At 52.0% G+C, this 19,390-nt stretch overlaps 2 protein-coding genes across 2 annotated transcripts in view; one reads left to right on the top strand and one right to left on the bottom strand.

Annotated features, from left to right (window-relative positions):
• Nucleotides 1-19,390, bottom strand: part of LOC102569169 (uncharacterized) — a 233,301-nt gene that overhangs the window by 118,285 nt on the left and 95,626 nt on the right. The gene's annotated exons all lie outside the window — the stretch shown is intronic.
• LOC132246595 (mucin-17-like) lies at nucleotides 12-18,870 on the top strand. The gene is made up of 4 exons (XM_059719917.1): nucleotides 12-4,826; nucleotides 4,872-9,199; nucleotides 10,161-18,721; nucleotides 18,817-18,870. Exons 1-4 carry the CDS (start codon nucleotides 580-582, stop codon nucleotides 18,868-18,870), a joined length of 17,190 nt encoding a protein of 5,729 aa, XP_059575900.1. The 5' UTR covers nucleotides 12-579.

Here is a 19,390-nt window from a genome sequence, read left to right as displayed (position 1 = left end):
CCATCTCAAACCCCATCTCCTACTGCACCAGAGACCTCCACATCTCTGGCTGAAACCACATCATCCACTGCACCACAGACCTCCACATCACCTCGACAATCCACAACTCCGGCTCTAACCCCATCTCCCACTACACCGGAGACCTCCACATCTCCTCCACAATCCACAACTCCGGCTGCAACCCCATCTCACACTGCACCAGAGATCTCCACATCTTCTCCACAATCCACAACTCCTGCTCAAACCCCATCTCCCACTGCACCAGAGACCTCCACGTCACCTCCACAATCCACAACACTGGCTCACACCCCATCTCCCACTGCACCAGAGACCTCCACGTCACCTCCACAATCCACAACACTGGCTCACACCCCATCTCCCACTGCACCAGAGACCTCCATATCTCCTCCACAATCTACAAGTCCTCCTCAAACCCCATCTCCCACTACAACAGAGACGTCCACATCACCTCCACAATCCACAATTCCTACTCAAACCCCATCTCCCACTGTTCCACAGACCACAGACAGGCCAACCACAGCCGCATTATCCAGTTCCACTTTGACACCACACACGACCATGGAGACAACTCCAGGCACTTCAGTTCAACAGACAGCAGAACTTATAAGCACCACCACCTTGATGACATCCACACGTGGTCCGGAAACATCCACTCCGGGTCCTTCCTCCAGGCCAGCCAGTACCACAGTGCAGCAAGGGACAACCACGGCTCCTCTTCCTAGGACTTCCCCATCACTGAGCACAGTAACTGCCACCTCCCCAGCTTCCCTGCATAACACAACCGGACTCGAAACAACCACCCGGGCTAGCACCACCCTGTCACTGCAGTCTAGTACACCTGCTTCTTCTTCCACTTCAGCCCTGCCGAGAACAGCCGTGCCCAGCCCTCCTATGGCACTAAACTCTGCATCTCTCCAAGAATCCCCAACAACTGTGCCATCCTCCACAAAGACCAGTTCTTCTACACACATGATGACAACCACTTCTGTCATCACCACCAATTCCCCTACACATAGCACAGCTGCCACCACCTCCACTGCACCAGAGACCTCCACATCTCCTCCACAATCCACAACTCCGGCTGAAACATCAACTCCCACTGCACCAGAGACCTCCACATCTCCTGGACAATCCACAACTCCAGCTAAAACCACATCTCCTAGTGCACCAGAGACCTCCACATCTGCTCCACAATCCACAACCCTGGCTAAAACCCCATCTCCCACTGCACCAGAGACCTCCACATCTGCTCCACAATCCACAACCCCGGCTAAAACCCCATCTCCCACTGCACCAGAGACCTCCACGTCACCTCCACAATCCACAACCCTGGCTAAAACCTCATCTCCCACTGCACCAGAGACCTCCACGTCACCTCCACAATCCAGAACCCCGGCTAAAACCCCATCTCCCACTGCACCAGAGACCTCCACATCTCCTCCACAATCCACAAGTCCTCCTCAAACCCCATCTCCCACTACAACAGAGACGTCCACATCACCTCCACAATCCACAAGTCCTACTCAAACCCCATCTCCCACTGCTCCAGAGACCACAGCCAGGCCAACCACAGCCACATTATCCAGCTCCACTTTGACACCACACACGACCATGAAGACAACTGCAGGCACTTCAGTTCAACAGACAGCAGAACTTACAAGCACCACCACCTTGATGACATCCACACGTGGTCCGGAAACATCCACTCCGGGTCCTTCCTCCAGGCCAGCCAGTACCACAGTGCAGCAAGGGACAACCACGGCTCCTCTTCCTAGGACTTCCCCATCACTGAGCACAGTAACTGCCACCTCCCCACCTTCCCTGCAGACCACAACCGGACTTGAAACAACCACCCGGGCTAGCACCACCCTGTCACTGCAGTCTAGTACACCTGCTTCTTCTTCCACTTCAGCCCTGCCGAGTACAGCCATCCCCAGCGCTTCTCCCACTGCAACGGAGACCTCCACATCTCCTCCACAATCCACGACTCATGCTCAAACCCCACCTCCCACTGCACCAGAGACCTCCACATCTCCTCCACAATCCACAACTCCGGCTGAAACCCCATCTCCCAGGGCACCAGAGACCTACACATCTCCTCCACAATCCACAACTCCTGCTCAAACCCCATCTGCCACTGCACCAGAGACCTCCACATCTCCTCCACAATCCACAACTCCTGCTCAAACCCCATCTCCCACTGCACTACAGACCACAACCGGGCCAACTACAGCCACGTTCTCCAGCTCCACTTTGACATCACACACCACCATGGAGACAAGTCCAGACACCTCACCACTACAGATGACAGCATTCCCAACTGCCACAACCTTGGTGACATCTGCACGTGCTCCTGAAACATCCACGCTGGGTCCTGCCTCAAGCCCAGCTGGTACCAGAGCTCAGCAAGGGATAACTACGGCTCCTCTTCCTAGTACTTCCCCATCACAGAGCACAACATCTGCCACCTCCATCGCCTCCCAGGAGACAACAAGCGGAGTGCAAACCACTACAAGGGCTAGCACCACTTTGTCACCGCAGACAAGTACACCTGCTTTTTTGTCCACTTCAGCCCTGCACAGTACAGCCGTCCTCAGCCCTTCCACAGCACAAACCTCCGCATCTGTCCCAGAATCCCCAACCACTGTGCCATCCTCCACAACGACCAGTTCTTCTACACAAATGATGGCAACCACTTTTGTCATCCCCACCACTTCCCCAACACAGAGCACAGCTGCCACCACCTCCACTGCACCAGAGACCTCCACATCTCGCCCACAATCCACAAGTCCTGCTCAAACCTCATCTCCCACTGCACCAGAGACCAGAACCGGGCCAACCACAGCCACGTTCTCCAGCTCCACTGTGACACTGCACACGACCATAAAGACAAGTCCAGGCACTTCAGCACCACAGACGACACCACTTCCAACCACCACAACCTTGGTGACATCCACACTTGCTCCAGAAAGATCCACGCTGGGTCCTTCCTCAAGCCCAGCTGGTACCACAGCTCAGCAGGGGACAACCATGGCTCCTCTTCCGAGTACTTCCCCTTCACAGAGCACAACACCTGCCACCTCCACCGCCTCCCTGGAGGCCACAAGCGCACTGCAAACCACCACACGGGCTAGCACCGCTTTGTCACTGCAGACAAGTACACCTCCTTCTTCCACTTCAGTCCTGCCACGTACAGCCGTCCCCAGCCCTTCCATGGCACAAACCTCCGCAACTGTCCAAGAACCCCCAACCACTGTGCCATCCTTCACAACGACCAGTTCTTCTACACACATCATGACAACCACTTCTGTCATCCCCACCACTTCCCCAACACATAGCACAGCTGCCACAACCTCCACTGCACCAGAGACCTCCAAATCTCGTCCACAATCCACAACTCCTGCTCAAACCCCGTCTCCCACTGCACCACAGACCACAACCGGGACAACTAAAGCCACGTTCTCCAGCTCCACTTTGACATCACACACCACCATGGAGACAAGTCCAGACACCTCACCACCACAGGCGACAGCATTTCCAACCGCCACAACCTTGGTGACATCTGCACGTGCTCCAGAAACATCCACGCTTGGTCCTGCCTCAAGCCCAGCCGTTACCACAGCTCAGCAAGGGACAACCACGGCTCCTCTTCCTAGTACTTCCCCAACACAGAGCACAGCTGCCACCACGTCCACTGCAACAGAGACCTCCACATCTCTTCCAGAATCGACAACTCCTGCTCAAACCCCATCTCCCACTGCACCAGAGCCCACAACTGGCCCGACCACAACAATATTCTCCAGATCCACTGTGACACCACACACCAAGATGGAGACAAGCCCGAGCACTTCACCACCACAGGCAACAGTACTTCCAACCGCCACAACCTTGGTGACATCTGCACGTGCTCCAGAAACATCAACGCTGGGTCCTTCCTCAAGCCCAGCTGGTACCACAGCTCAGCAAGGGACAACCACGGCTCCTCTTCCTAGTACTTCCCCATCACAGAGCACAGCACCTGCCACCTCCACCGCCTCCCTGGAGACCACAAGCGGAGTGCAAACCACCACACGGGCTAGCACCGCTTTGTCACCGCAGACAAGTACACCTGCTCCTTCTTCCACTTCAGTCCTGCCGAGTACAGCCGTTCCCAGCCCTTCCATGGCAGAAACCTCCGCATCTGTGCAAGAATCCCGAACCACTGTGCCGTCCTCCACAACGACCAGTTCTTCTACACACATCATGACAACCACTTTTGTCATTCCCACCACTTCCCCTACACATAGCACAGCTGCCACCACCTCCACTGCACCAGAGACCTCCACATCTCCTCCACAATCCACAACTCTGGCTGAAACCACATCATACACTGCAACAGAGACCTCCACATCTTCTCCACCATCCACAACTCTGGCTCAAACGACGTCTCCCACTGCACGAGAGACCTCCACATCTTCTCCACCATCCACAACTCTGGCTCAAACCACGTCTCCCACTGCACCAGAGACCGCCACATCTTCTCCACCATCCACAACTCTGGCTCAAACCACATCTCCCACTGCACGAGAGACCTCCACATCTCATGGACAATCCACAACTCCGGCTAAAACCCCATCTCCCATTGCACCAGAGACCTCCACATTTCCTGCAGAATCCACAACTCCTGTTCACACCCCATCTCCCGCTGCACCGGAGACCTCCACATCTCCTGCACAATCCACAACTCTGGCTGAAACCACATCATCCACTGCAACAGAGACGTCCATGTCACCTCCACAATCCACAACTCCGGCTCAAACCCCATCTCCCACTGCCCCAGAGACCTCCACATCACCTCGACAATCCACAACTCCGGCTCAAACCACATCATCCACTGCAACAGAGACGTCCATGTCACCTCCACAATCCACAACTCCGGCTCAAACCCCATCTCCCACTGCACCAGAGACCTCCACATCTCCTCCACAATCCACAAGTCCTACTCAAACCCCATCTCCCACTGCTCCAGAGACCACAGCCAGGCCAACCACAGCCACATTATCCAGCTCCACTTTGACACCACACACGACCATGAAGACAACTGCAGGCACTTCAGTTCAACAGACAGCAGAACTTACAAGCACCACCACCTTGATGACATCCACACGTGGTCCGGAAACATCCACTCCGGGTCCTTCCTCCAGGCCAGCCAGTACCACAGTGCAGCAAGGGACAACCACGGCTCCTCTTCCTAGGACTTCCCCATCACTGAGCACAGTAACTGCCACCTCCCCACCTTCCCTGCAGACCACAACCGGACTCGAAACAACCACCCGGGCTAGCACCACCCTGTCACTGCAGTCTAGTACACCTGCTTCTTCTTCCACTTCAGCCCTGCCGAGTACAGCCATCCCCAGCGCTTCTCCCACTGCAACGGAGACCTCCACATCTCCTCCACAATCCACGACTCATGCTCAAACCCCACCTCACAGTGCACCAGAGACCTCCACATCTCCTGCACTATCCACAATTCCTGCTCACACCCCATCTGCCACTGCACCAGAGACCTCCACATCTCCTCCACAATCCACAACTCCTGCTCAAACCCCATCTCCCACTGCACTACAGACCACAACCAGGCCAACTACAGCCACGTTCTCCAGCTCCACTTTGACATCACACACCACCATGGAGACAAGTCCAGACACCTCACCACTACAGACGACAGCATTTCCAACTTCCACAACCTTGGTGACATCTGCACGTGCTCCGGAAACATCCACGCTGGGTCCTGCCTCAAGCCCAGCTGGTACCAGAGCTCAGCAAGGGATAACTACGGCTCCTCTTCCTAGTACTTCCCCATCACAGAGCACAACATCTGCCACCTCCATCGCCTCCCAGGAGACAACAAGCGGAGTGCAAACCACTACAAGGGCTAGCACCACTTTGTCACCGCAGTCAAGTACACCTGCTTTTTTGTCCACTTCAGCCCTGCACAGTACAGCCGTCCTCAGCCCTTCCACAGCACAAACCTCCGCATCTGTCCCAGAATCCCCGACCGCTGTGCCATCCTCCACAACGACCAGTTCTTCTACACAAATGATGGCAACCACTTTTGTCATCCCCACCACTTCCCCAACACAGAGCACAGCTGCCACCACCTCCACTGCACCAGAGACCTCCACATCTCGCCCACAATCCACAAGTCCTGCTCAAACCTCATCTCCCACTGCACCAGAGACCAGAACCGGGCCAACCACAGCCACGTTCTCCAGCTCCACTGTGACACTGCACACGACCATAAAGACAAGTCCAGGCACTTCAGCACCACAGACGACACCACTTCCAACCACCACAACCTTGGTGACATCCACACTTGCTCCAGAAAGATCCACGCTGGGTCCTTCCTCAAGCCCAACCGGTACCACAGCTCAGCAGGGGACAACCATGGCTCCTCTTCCGAGTACTTCCCCTTCACAGAGCACAACACCTGCCACCTCCACCGCCTCCCTGGAGGCCACAAGCGCATTGCCAACCACCACACGGGCTAGCACCGCTTTGTCACTGCAGACAAGTACACCTCCTTCTTCCACTTCAGTCCTGCCACGTACAGCCGTCCCCAGCCCTTCCACGGCACAAACCTCCGCAATTGTCCAAGAACCCCCAACCACTGTGCAATCCTCCACAACGACCAGTTCTTCTACACACATCATGACAACCACTTCTGTCATCCCCACCACTTCCCCAACACATAGCACAGCTACCACAACCTCCACTGCACCAGAGACCTCCACATCTCCTCAACAAAGCACAAGTCCTGCTCAAACCCCGTCTCCCACTGCACCACAGACCACAACCGGGCCAACTAAAGCCACGTTCTCCAGCTCCACTTTGACATCACACACCACCATGGAGACAAGTCCAGACGCCTCACCACCACAGGCGTCAGCATTTCCAACCGCCACAACCTTGGTGACATCTGCACGTGCTCCAGAAACATCCACGCTTGGTCCTGCCTCAAGCCCAGCCATTACCACAGCTCAGCAAGGGACAACCACGGCTCCTCTTCCCAGTACTTCCCCAACACAGAGCACAGCTGCCACCACGTCCACTGCAACAGAGACCTCCACATCTCTTCCAGAATCGACAACTCCTGCTCAAACCCCATCTCCCACTGCACCAGAGCCCACAACTGGCCCAACCACAGCAATGTTCTCCAGCTCCACTGTGACACCACACACTACCATGGAGACAAGCCCGAGCACTTCACCACCACAGACAACAGTACTTCCAACCGCCACAACCTTGGTGACATCTGCACGTGCTCCAGAAACATCAACGCTGGGTCCTTCCTCAAGCCCAGCTGGTACCACAGCTCAGCGAGGGACAACCACGGCTCCGCTTCCTAGTACTTCCCCATCACAGAGCACAGCACCTGCCACCTCCACCGCCTCCCTGGAGACCACAAGCGGAGTGCAAACCACCACACAGGCTAGCACCGCTTTGTCACCACAGACAAGTACACCTGCTCCTTCTTCCACTTCAGTCCTGCCGAGTACAGCCGTTCCCAGCCCTTCCATGGCAGAAACCTCCGCATCTGTGCAAGAATCCCGAACCACTGTGCCATCCTCCACAACGACCAGTTCTTCTACACACATCATGACAACCACTTTTGTCATTCCCACCACTTCCCCTACACATAGCACAGCTGCCACCACCTCCACTGCACCAGAGACCTCCACATCTCCTCAACAAAGCACAAGTCCTGCTCAAACCCCATCTCCCACTCCACCAGGGACCACAACCGGGCCAACCACAGCCACATTCTCCAGCTCCACTTTGACACCACACACGACCATGGAGACAAGTCCGGGCACTTCAGCACCACAGACGACACCACTTCCAACCACCACAACCTTGGTGACATCCACACGTGCTCCAGAAAGATCCACGCTGGGTCCTTCCTCAAGCCCAGCCCGTACCACAGCTCAGGAAGGGACAATCATGGCTCCTCTTCCGAGTACTTCCCCTTCACAGAGCACAACACCTGCCACCTCCACCGCCTCCCTGGAGACCACAAGCGGAGTGCAAACCACCACACGGGCTAGCACCGCTTTGTCACCGCAGACAAGTACACCTGCTTCTTTCACTTCAGTCCTGCCAAGTACAGCCGTCCCCAGCCCTTCCATGGCACAAACCTCCGCAACTGTCCAAGAACCCACAACCACTGTGCCATCCTCCGCAATTACCAGTTCTTCTACACACATGAGGACAACCACTTTTGTCATCCCCACCACTTCCCCAACACATAGCACAGCTGCCACAACCTCCACTGCACCAGAGACCTCCACATCTCCTCCACAATCCACAACTCCTGCTCAAACCCCATCTCCCACTGCACCAGAGACCTCCACATCTCCTCCACAATCCACAACTCTGGCTGAAACCACATCATACACTGCAACAGAGACCTCCACATCTCCTCCACAATCCACAACTCCTGCTGAAACCCCATCTCCCACTGTACCGGAGACCACAACCGGGCCAACCACAGCCATGTTCTCCAGTTCCACTTTGACACCACACATTACCATGGAAACAAGTCCGGGCGCTTCACCACCACAGACGACAGCACTTCCAACTACCACAACCTTGGTGACATCTGCACGTGCTCAAGAAACATCCACTCTGGGTCCTTCCTCAAGCCCAGCCAGTACCACAGTGCAGCAGGGGACAAGCATGGTTCCTCTTCCTAGCACTTCCTCATCACAGAGCTCAGCACCTGCCACCTCCCCAACTTCCCTGCAGACCACAACCGGAGCTCAAACAACCAGACAGGCTAGCACTACTCTGTCACTGCAGTCTAGTACACCTGTTCCTTCTCCCACTTCAGGCTTGCCAAGTACGGCTGCCTTCACCCCTTCTGTGGCACGAACGTCTGCATCTGTCCAAGAAACCCCAACCACTGTGCCATCCTCTACAATGACCAGTTCTGCTATGCACCTGAGGACAACCACTTTTGCCATCCCCACCACTTCCCCAACACATAGCACAACTTTTATTCCACAGAATACACCTTCACAGCCTTCTTCAATGGAGCATACTTCTAGTCCTGCCTTATACACCTTGACACATGGGTCATCCTCTACCCCAATAACTACAACAGCTGAAGAGAAGACCAGTGCAGCTGTAGTTACAGGTAGGAACATCATTTTTTTCTTATATATACTGTTACTAGAAAATGTTCTTTGCTACACTTAATGTTTTTTTTCTACTGTTGCCTGGCATTTTTTTTAATCCCAGATTTTAGGAAAATATTAAGGAATGTGTACTTACGTTTGCTCTTTCAACTCTCCATTTCTCTGTGTAGTAGTTAAAGAACTAACCAAACCAGTGTTTGCTCCATTATTTAACCAAGGATTTCTTAGGGTGATATCTTTTATTGGACCAACTGCATAGTTGGGATAGAGTTAGAGACACTTTCTTAACTATGTAGTTGGTTCAATAAAAGATATCATTCTTTGCCTCTTGCATAATTCCTGGCTACAACATTAAGACTACCTCATTTAAGAAAGAAGTTTTGATCATGACGGTTGGCTGCAATGCTTTTTATTGTTGTGTTCGTGTGACTGGGGCAAAATAGCTCATTATTTGAAGCAACTGGCCACTTCAAATGAATGTACTTTGTTGTTGATAAAGCCTCTAAGTCTCTTGGGGAAAATCAAGCAGGTAAGAAGTGTTACGATGACTTTGCAAACATAGTCCAGGAAAAGGTTGATGCAACACTTTTCCTTTAAAACACCAAAAGGATAGACTTCTAAGAAAAAAAAAAAGTAGATGCTATTCAAATGCTCTTGTTAGAAACAAACATTTGCTTTTTTTGAAGCATGCTCTGATCTAGCATCAGGCGTGTGCTCCAGAGCCTCAATGCAAGATATCTAATATGCTTTTGTACAGCAGTACGCTGGGACAGCTGATAGAGCGTGGATTCTTTGGACTCAGTGAAGCAGAAACAATTAAAAGATTCTTTAATTAAAATGGAGTAATTTAGTACTTTAAACGTGAAGTAATGAAGTACTTTAAACATGTGAAGCCCCGCAATGTGAGAGGGGCTTTAAGTTAATGAAAACTATGGATGCACTTTCATTTTGCTTACACAGAAGTCATGTATAAGAATACTGTTATCCTCGTGAGAGAAGAGAACACTGTTACACCAACAAAAACTACTCCCACAGCTACAGCCACTAAAAGTACAGTTGTGACGAGCACCACGAAAGTAGCCCCTCCTGTGATTCCAAACAACGAGGCAACCACAACATTAGCAGAGACCCCCACACGGGAGACCACTCCCCCCGCTGAAAGCACAACTACATCCACTTCTGCTTTAGCAGAGACATCCACTTCTCTTCTGTTCTCTTCTCTAACTGAGACCTCAGGACTAGTGAGTATTTCGACAGCAGAGAAAAACATAGTGTCCCCCCCTGTTATCTCACCATCAGAGATGACAGCTTTTGTCACCTCTACAAAAGCTGACATCTCTGAACCGACTGTTGCGATAACATCCACGGTTGAGACTGTTCTGGCTCCTACCACTGCAGGATCTATGGCCTCTTCCCCTGCTAAGACTACAGAAGCCTTGGTTGTGACAGTAGGGTCAGGGTCATACACAAATGCCACTCAGTCCAGTACAAAAATGGTCACCAGTAATGCAACAGAAAGAACCACGGTTCTTCCACAAACCAGTTCTCCAAAAGTAACCACCGGTATGGTTACATCCGCTTCCTCTCCTTTGACAAATTCTCCACTTGAGCATGTGGCAGCATTTACCACCAGGACTGCACAAGAGACAGACAAAACTGGCTTTCCCACCACATCACCATTTGAGAAAACAGCTGTAACCACCCCTACCATAGCTCAGACCACTACAGGTGCTCTTGTGACAACCTCACATTATACAGCTACAACTACAACTACTTCATCTACCACACAAGAGAAACCCACTACAACCACATATAGCCCAAAAGATAGATCCTCAAATGCACTGGGAACAATTTCAACAGAAAAGGCCACTCCATTAGCAAAGCAAGCCACTTGGCCTTTGGAGAACACGGCAACCACTTCTCCTCCAGCAGAGACAGCTGCAGCTTCTCTTGCAACCATGTCACTGTTTGAAACAACTGCCATCCTTCCTTCTCCAGGAAAGGCATCAACAGTGGCTCTTCTGAGCACTTCACCATTTGAAATGGCAACCAAACCCCCTCCTACAATACCAGAGGCATCCACCTCTCCCCTTAAAACCACTTCAACATTTGAGGGAACTGCTGTCACTTCCATGAAAACAGAAACAGCCGCACCACTGCTGACCACATGGACCAATGCAGAAACAACCGCACCTCCTAAGAGTGAGACGCCTAAAGCTGCTCTTATGACTGTGTCACCATTTGAAACAATCCCAGAGGTCACCTCTAGCTCTACAGGCATAACCAAAGCTGCTCTGGAGACCGTCTCCTCCTTTGGGACAACACCTTCAGGAATATCCAGCACAGCAGGGGAATACACAACTCATCTTAATCCCACTTCCCCATCGCAGTCAACTCTTGGAGCCGCTTTGAGAACACCAGGGACCTCTTCCACCACTCCTGTGGCCACCTTACCTTTCAACACCACTGTGGCCAAATCTACCCTAACAGAGACGACCGCTGCTTTCCTTGCAACCACTTCACTGTTTAAGACAACTGTTCTCTCACTCACGATAAAGGAGACGTTGACACCTACTATTCTGAATACTTCACTATTTAAGACACGAACTGAGCGTACCACACCCAGTACTGACCGAGAGATCACTGCATCCCATGAGGAAAGAGATGAATCCACTTCTGTGGTAAGACAGCCATCCCCATCTTCACCTCCCAACACAGCAGCATTTGGCACAATACCTCCAGCCACTGTGAGCACACCAGAGACATCCTCAGTTACTCCTGTGACCGCTGCACTTTTTGAAACAAGTCCTCAAACCACCTCCCACATAGCAAGGACATCCCCAGCTGCTTCTAGGCCCATGTCTCCATCTGAATCAACTTCTGTCCCCTCTTCTAGCATGTCAGGGACATTCCCAGCTGCTCCTTTGAGCACTTCACCCCTACAGAACATGGCAGCCACTTCTACAGAAATACAAGCATCCATCGCTTCCCTTGCAACCATGTCACCATTTGAAACAAGAACCCCAATCCCTCCTTCTGTAAGGCAGACATCAACGGGTGTTCTTCTGAACACTTCACCATTGGAGCAGGCAAGTAATATCCCTTCTACAATACCAGGGATGTCCACATCTCCACTTAAATCCACTGCAACATATAAGGTACCTGCTATGACTTTGATTAAAACAGAGGCCGTCACACCACCTCCAGCAACTTTGACCAACACAGAGGCACCCTCTGCTTCTCCAGAAACTATTTCTCCATGGGCAACAAAGCCTACATCCATCCTTATTACACAAGGCACATCCAGAATTGTGGCTGAGAGCACTTCAGAAGTTGCAGTCACATCTGCTGTCACCTCTCCTAAATATGAGACGTTTAAAGGTGCCCCTGTGACTACTTTACCATTTGAAACAAGAGCCGAGGCCACCTCCAGCACTTCAGGCATGACCAAAAACACTCCAGATATATCCATGCCTTTTGAGAAAACCACTACAGGGACCTCCAGCACAGCAGAGGCCTCCGTAACTGCTTCTACGCCTAAATCTCCATTTGAATCAACTTCTACCCCCACTTCCAACACTTCTGGGACCACCTCAACTGCTCTCCCAACCACGTCACCACTGGAGAACTCTGCAGCCACTTCTGTTATGACAGGGACAACCACAGAGTCCCTTGCAACCACCTCACGATTTGCAACAGTGACTTCCATCCCTCCTCTTGTAAGGGAGACATCAACAGCTGCTCCTTTTCAGACAGCCACTGAACTCCTTTCTACAATACCAGGGTCATCCACATCACCATTTAAAACCACTTCAGCATTTGAGGTATCTGCTGCCCCTTCAATCAAAACAGAAACAGCCGTACCACCTCTAGCTACTTCCACCAGGGCAGACACATCCACAGCTCCTCCAGAAACTACTTCTCCATTGACAACAGTAGCTACAACCACCCTAACTACAGCAGGCCCATCCAGAGCTAGGCCTGAGACTACTTCAGAAGTTGATGTCACACCTACTATCACTTCTCCTAATGGTGGGACACCTAATGGTGCTCTTGTGACTACTTCCCCCTTGGTGACGAGAGCTGAGGCTACCTCTCACCCTGGAAGCACGACCAAAGCTGCTCCTGGCACCACTACGCCCCATGAGACAATGGGTGCAGGAACCTCTAACACAACAGAGACATCCACAACTGCTACTATGCCCATTTCTCCATTGCAGTCAACTGCTGGAGCAACTACCAGCGCAGCAGGTTCCTCTAGGGCTATTCTTGGGACCACTTTACCACCAGAGACCACTGCTGCCACTTCTACAGTGGCAGACACAACCACAGCGATCCTTGCAGCCACCTCGCCATTTGAAGCAACAACTCCGATCCCTCCTCCTCTAAAGGAGACATCAACAGCTGCCCTTCTGAGCACTTCACCAGCTGGGACAAGATCTGAGGCCATCTCCCGCACAGAAGGGAAAGCCAGTACTGCCCCACAGGCCACATCACCACTTGAGGAAAGACCTGGACTCACTTCTGTGACAAGAGAGCCATCCACCATCTCCACCCTCCCAGCTCTTGGCACAACACCTGCAGCCACTGCTAGTCCACCGGAGACCGCCTCAGCTGCTCTTGTGACCACTTCTCCTTTCAGAACAAGCCCGCAGCCCACCTTGCCCCCAGCAGAGACATCCACTACTGCACAAGAGATCACTTCACCATTTGAGACTCCAGCTGCAGGAACCTCGAGCACAGCAGGGACATCCAGAGTTGCTTCGGCTCCCAGTCTCCCATTTGAATCAACTCCTGCAGCCTCTTCCAGCACAGCAGGCTCTGCAATGGCAACTGCTGTGACCACTTTATCCATGGCATCTACAGTGGCAGAGACATCCACAGTGTCTCCTACAACCACCCCAGCATTTCAAACATCTGCCGTCCGTCCTGATATAGGGAAGGCATCCACAGCTACTCTTCTCAACACTTCACCACTTGAGACAGCAACTGAACTCCCTTCTATAATACCAGGAATATCCACATCTACCCATGAAACCACTTCAGCATTTGAGGGAACTGCTGCCACTTTGAGTAAAAGAGAAACAACCACACCACTGCTCACCTTTTTGACCAATGCAGAAACATCCTCGGCTCCTAAGAGTGAGACACCTAAAGCTGCTTCTATGACTGCTTCACCATTTGAAACAATACCCGAGGTCACCCCCAGCTTTTCAGACATAACCAAAGCTGCTCCTGAGACAACCTCCCCCTTTAGGACCTCAGCTGTAGGAACCTCCAGCATGACAGGGGCATACACAACTCCTCCTAAGCCCACTTCCCCATCGCAGTTCACTCCTGCAGCCTCCTTGGGACCATGGACCGCACCATCCTCTCCTGTGGCAACTTCACCTTTAGAGACCACTGCGGCCACTTCTACTCCACCAGACCAAACTACTGCTTCCCTTGCAACCACTTCAACATTTAAGATGACAACTGTTCTCCCACCTACCATAAAGGAGGCATCGACCCCTGCTCTTCTGAATACGTCACTATTTGAGACAAGAACGGAGAACACCTCACCTGGTACTGCCCGAGAGACCACTGCACCACTTGAGGAAAGAGTTGAATTCACTTCTGTGGCAAGAGAGTCACCCCCATCTCTACCTCCCAACACCCCAGCATTTGCTACGACACTTTCAGTGACGGTTAGAGTGCCGGATATATCCTCAGCTACTCTTGTGACGACTACACTTTTTGAAACAAGCCCTCAAACCACCTCCCACACAATAGGTACATCCCCAGCTGCTTCAATGCCCATGTCTCCGCTTGAATCAACTCCTGCTTTTAGCACATCAGAGATGTTGTCAGCTGCTCCTCCACCCACGTCACCATTGCAGACCTCTGCAGCCACTTCTGCTACAACCGGGACAACCACAGAGTCCCTTGCAACCCCCTCACCATTGGAAACAACAACCACCATCCCTCCTCCTGTAATGCAGACATCAACAGCTACTCTTCTCAGCACTTCACCATTTGAATCAGCAAGCAGAAACCCCTCTACACTACCAGGGATGTTGACATCTCCACTGAAATCCACTGCATCATTTGCGGGAACTGCTGCCACTTCAATTAAAACAGAAAAAGCCACACCACCTCCAGCGACTTCGACCAACACAGAGGCACCCTCTGCTTCTCCAGAAACCACTTCTCCATGGGCAACAAAGCCCACATCCATCCTTATTGGAACAGGCACATTGAGAGCCGTGCCTAAGAGCACTTCACAAGTTGCAATCCCATCTGCTGTCACCTCTCCTAAATATGAGACCTCTAAAGCTGCTCTTGTGACTACTTTACCATTTAAGACAAGAGCTGGGGCCACCTCCAGCACTGCAGGCATGACCAAAAGTCCTCCTGATATATCCATGTCTTCTGAGACAACCAGTGCAGGAGTCTCCAGGACAGGGGAGGCCTCCACAACTGCTTCTGTGCCCAATTATCCATTTGCATCCAATTCTGCTGGCACTCCCAGCACTTTTGGGACCTCCTCAGCTGCTCCCCAAACAACTTCACCAGTGGAGAGCTCTGCAGTCACTTCTGCTATGACAGGGACAACCACAGAGTCCCCTGCAATAAGTTCACCATTTGAAACAGTGACTCCCAACCCTCCTTCTGTAAGGGAGACATCAACAGCTGCTCGTTTGAACACTTCACCATTTGCGACAGCCACCGAACTCCTTTCTACAATACCAGGGTCATCCTCATCACCACTTAAAACCACTTCAGCATTTGAGGTATCTGCTGCCCCTTCAATCAAAACAGAAACAGCCGTACCACCTCTAGCTACTCCCACCAGGGCAGACACATCCACAGCTCCTCCAGAAACTACTTCTCCATTGACAGCAGTAGCTACAACCACCCTAACTACAGCAGGCCCATCCAGAGCTAGGCCTGGGACTACTTCAGAAGTTGATGTCACACCTACTATCACTTCTCCTAATGGCGGGACACCTAATGCTGCTCTTGTGACTACTTCCCACTTGGTGACAAGAGCTGAGGCTACCTCTCACCCTGGAAGCACGACCAAAGCTGCTCCTGGCACCACTACGCCCCATGAGACAATGGGTGCAGGAACCTCTAACACAACAGAGACATCCGCAACTGCTACTATGCCCATTTCTCCATTGCAGTCAACTGCTGGAGCAACTACCAGCGCAGCAGGCTACTCTAGGGCTACTCTTGGGACCACTTTACTATCAGCGACCACTGCTGCCACTTCTACAGTGACAGACACAACCACAGCAATCCTTGCACTCACCTCGCCATTTGAAGCAACAACTCCGATCCCTCCTCCTCTAAAAGAGACATCAACAGCTGCCCTTCTGAGCACTTCACCAGCTGGGACCAGACCTGAGGCCATCTCCCGCACAGAAGGGAAAGCCAGTACTGCCACACAGGCCACATCACCACTTGAGGAAAGACCTGAACTCACTTCTGTGACAAGAGAGCCATCCACATCTCCACCTCTCCACACCCCAGCTCTTGGCACAACTCCTGCAGCCACTGCAAGCCTGCCGGAGACCGCCTCAGCTGCTCTTGTGACCACTTCTCCTTTTGGAACAAGCCCGCAGCCCGCCTTACCCCCAGCAGAGACATCCACTACTGCACAAGAGATCACAACACCATTTGAGACTCCAGCTGCGGGAACCTTGAGCACGGCAGGGACATCCGGAGTTGCTTCGGCTCCCATTCCCCCATTTGAATCAACTCCTGCAGCCTCTTCCAGCACAGCAGACTCTGCAATGGCAACTGCTGTGACCACTTTATCCATGGCATCTACAGTGGCAGAGACATCCACAGTGTCTCCTACAACCACCCCAGCATTTCAAACATCTGCCGTCCATCCTGATATAGGGAAGGCATCCACAGCTACTCTTCTCAACACTTCACCACTTGAGACAGCAGCCAAACTCTCTTCTGCAATAGCAAGGACATTCGCATCTCCACATGAAACCACTTCAACTTTTGATGTTGCCTTTTCAACTAAAAGTGAAGCGGCCACACCACTGCTAACCACTCTGACCAATGCAGAAACATCCATAGCTCCTAATAGCGAGGCACCCAAATCTACTCTTATGACTGCTTCACCATTTGAAACTATACCTGAGGTCACCTCTACCTCTGCAGGAATAGCCAAAGCTTCTCCTGAGACCACTTCTTCCTTTGGGACAACAGCTATAGGATCCTTCAGCACAATAGGGGGATATACATTTCCTCCTAAGCCTACTTCCCCATTGCAGTCAACACCTGCTGCCTCTTTGAGAACACCAGGTACGTTCTCCACCACTCCTGTGACCACTTCACCTTTAAAGACCACTGTGGCCACTTCTACTCTAACAGAGACAACCACTGCTTCCCTTCCAACCACTTCAGCATTTAAGACGACAACTGTCTTCCCACCTACACTAAAGGAGGCTTCGACATCTACTCTTCTGAATACTTCACTACTTAGGACAGGAACAGGGAACACCTCACCCAGTACTGCCCGAGAGACCACCACACCACTTGAGGAAAGAGTTAAATTCACATCTGTGGTGAGAGAGCCACCCACATCTCCACCATCCAATACCCCAACATTTGAGATGACACCTTTAGTCACTATGAGCACACCAGACACATCCTCAGCTACTCTTGTGACCACTACACTTTTTGAAACAAGCCCCCAAACCATCTCCCGCACAGCAGGGACATCCTCAGCTGCTTCTAGGCCCACGTCCCCATTTGATACAACTGCTGCCACTGCTTCTAGCATGTCAGGGATGTCCTCAGTTGTGCCTCCGACCAGTTCACCATTGCAGACCTCTGCAGCCACTTCTACAGTAACACAGACATCCATAGCTTCCCTTGCAACCACGTTACCACTTGAAATACCAACTGCCCTCCCTCCTCCTGTAAGGGAGACATCGACTGCTGCTCTTTTGAACACTTCACCATTTGAGTCAGCAAGCGAAATCCCTTCTACACTAGCAGGGATGTCCACATCTCTGCTTAAAGCAACATCAGCATTTGAGGCAACTGCTACCACTTTGATGAAAACAGAAACAGTCACACCACCTCCAGCTACATTGGCCAACACAGAGGTACCCTCTGCTTCTCCAGAAAATACTTCTTCTTGGGCAACAAAACCCACTTCCATCCTTACTACAATGGGCACATCTGTAGCTGTGCCTGAGAGCACTTCACAAGTTGCAATCACATCTGCTGTCACCTCTCCTAAGTATGAGACACCTAAAGCTGCTCTTGTGACTACTTTACCATTTGAGACAAGAGCTGAGGCCACCTCCAGCACTGCAGGCACGACCAAAAATGCTCCTAACATCTCTACACCCTTTGAGACAACCACTGCAGGAACCTCCAGCACAGCAGAGACCTCCGTAACTGCTTCTATGCCTAATCCTCCATTTGAATCAACTTCTGCCACCACTTCCAGCACTCCTGGGACCTCCTCAGCTGCTCCTCCAACCAGTTCACCACTGGAGAACGCTGCAGCCACTTCTGCTCTAACCGGGACATCCATAGAGTCCCTTGCAAACAGCTCACCATTTGCAACAGTGACTCCCAACCCTCCTCCTGTCAGGGAGACATCAACAGCTGCTCTTCTGAACACTTCACCATTTGGGACAGCAACTGAACTTCTGTCTACAATAACAGGGGCACCGTCATCTGCACTTAAAACCACTTCAGCTGTTGAAGTATCTGCTGCCACTTCATTCAAAACAGAAACAGCTGCACCACCTCTAGCTACTTCCACCAGGGCAGAGACATCCACAGCTCCTCCAGAAACTACTTCTCCATTGACAAGGGCTACAGCCACTCTAACTACAGCAGGCACGTCAGGGTCTGTGCATGAGACCACTTCAGAAGTTGAGTTTACGGCCACTTTTACTTCTCCTATTAGTGAGGCATCCAAAGCTGTTCTTGTGACTACTTCACCCTTTGAAACAAGAGCTGAGGCCACCTCTGCAGGCATGACCAAAACAGCTCTGGACACCACAACATCCTTTGCGACAAAGGGTGCGGGAACCCCTAGCACAACAGAGACATCCACAACTGCTACTATGCCCATTTCTCCATTGCAGTCAACTGCTGGAGCAACTACCAGCGCAGCAGGCTCCTCTAGGGCTACTCTTGGGACCACTTTACCACCAGAG

The sequence above is a fragment of the Alligator mississippiensis genome, chromosome 16 (assembly GCF_030867095.1).
Source record: "Alligator mississippiensis isolate rAllMis1 chromosome 16, rAllMis1, whole genome shotgun sequence".
In the NCBI taxonomy this organism is placed as follows: Eukaryota; Metazoa; Chordata; order Crocodylia; family Alligatoridae; genus Alligator; species Alligator mississippiensis.
Note: the sequence above shows the minus strand (reverse complement) of the source record. Positions and strands in the feature narration are given on the sequence as shown.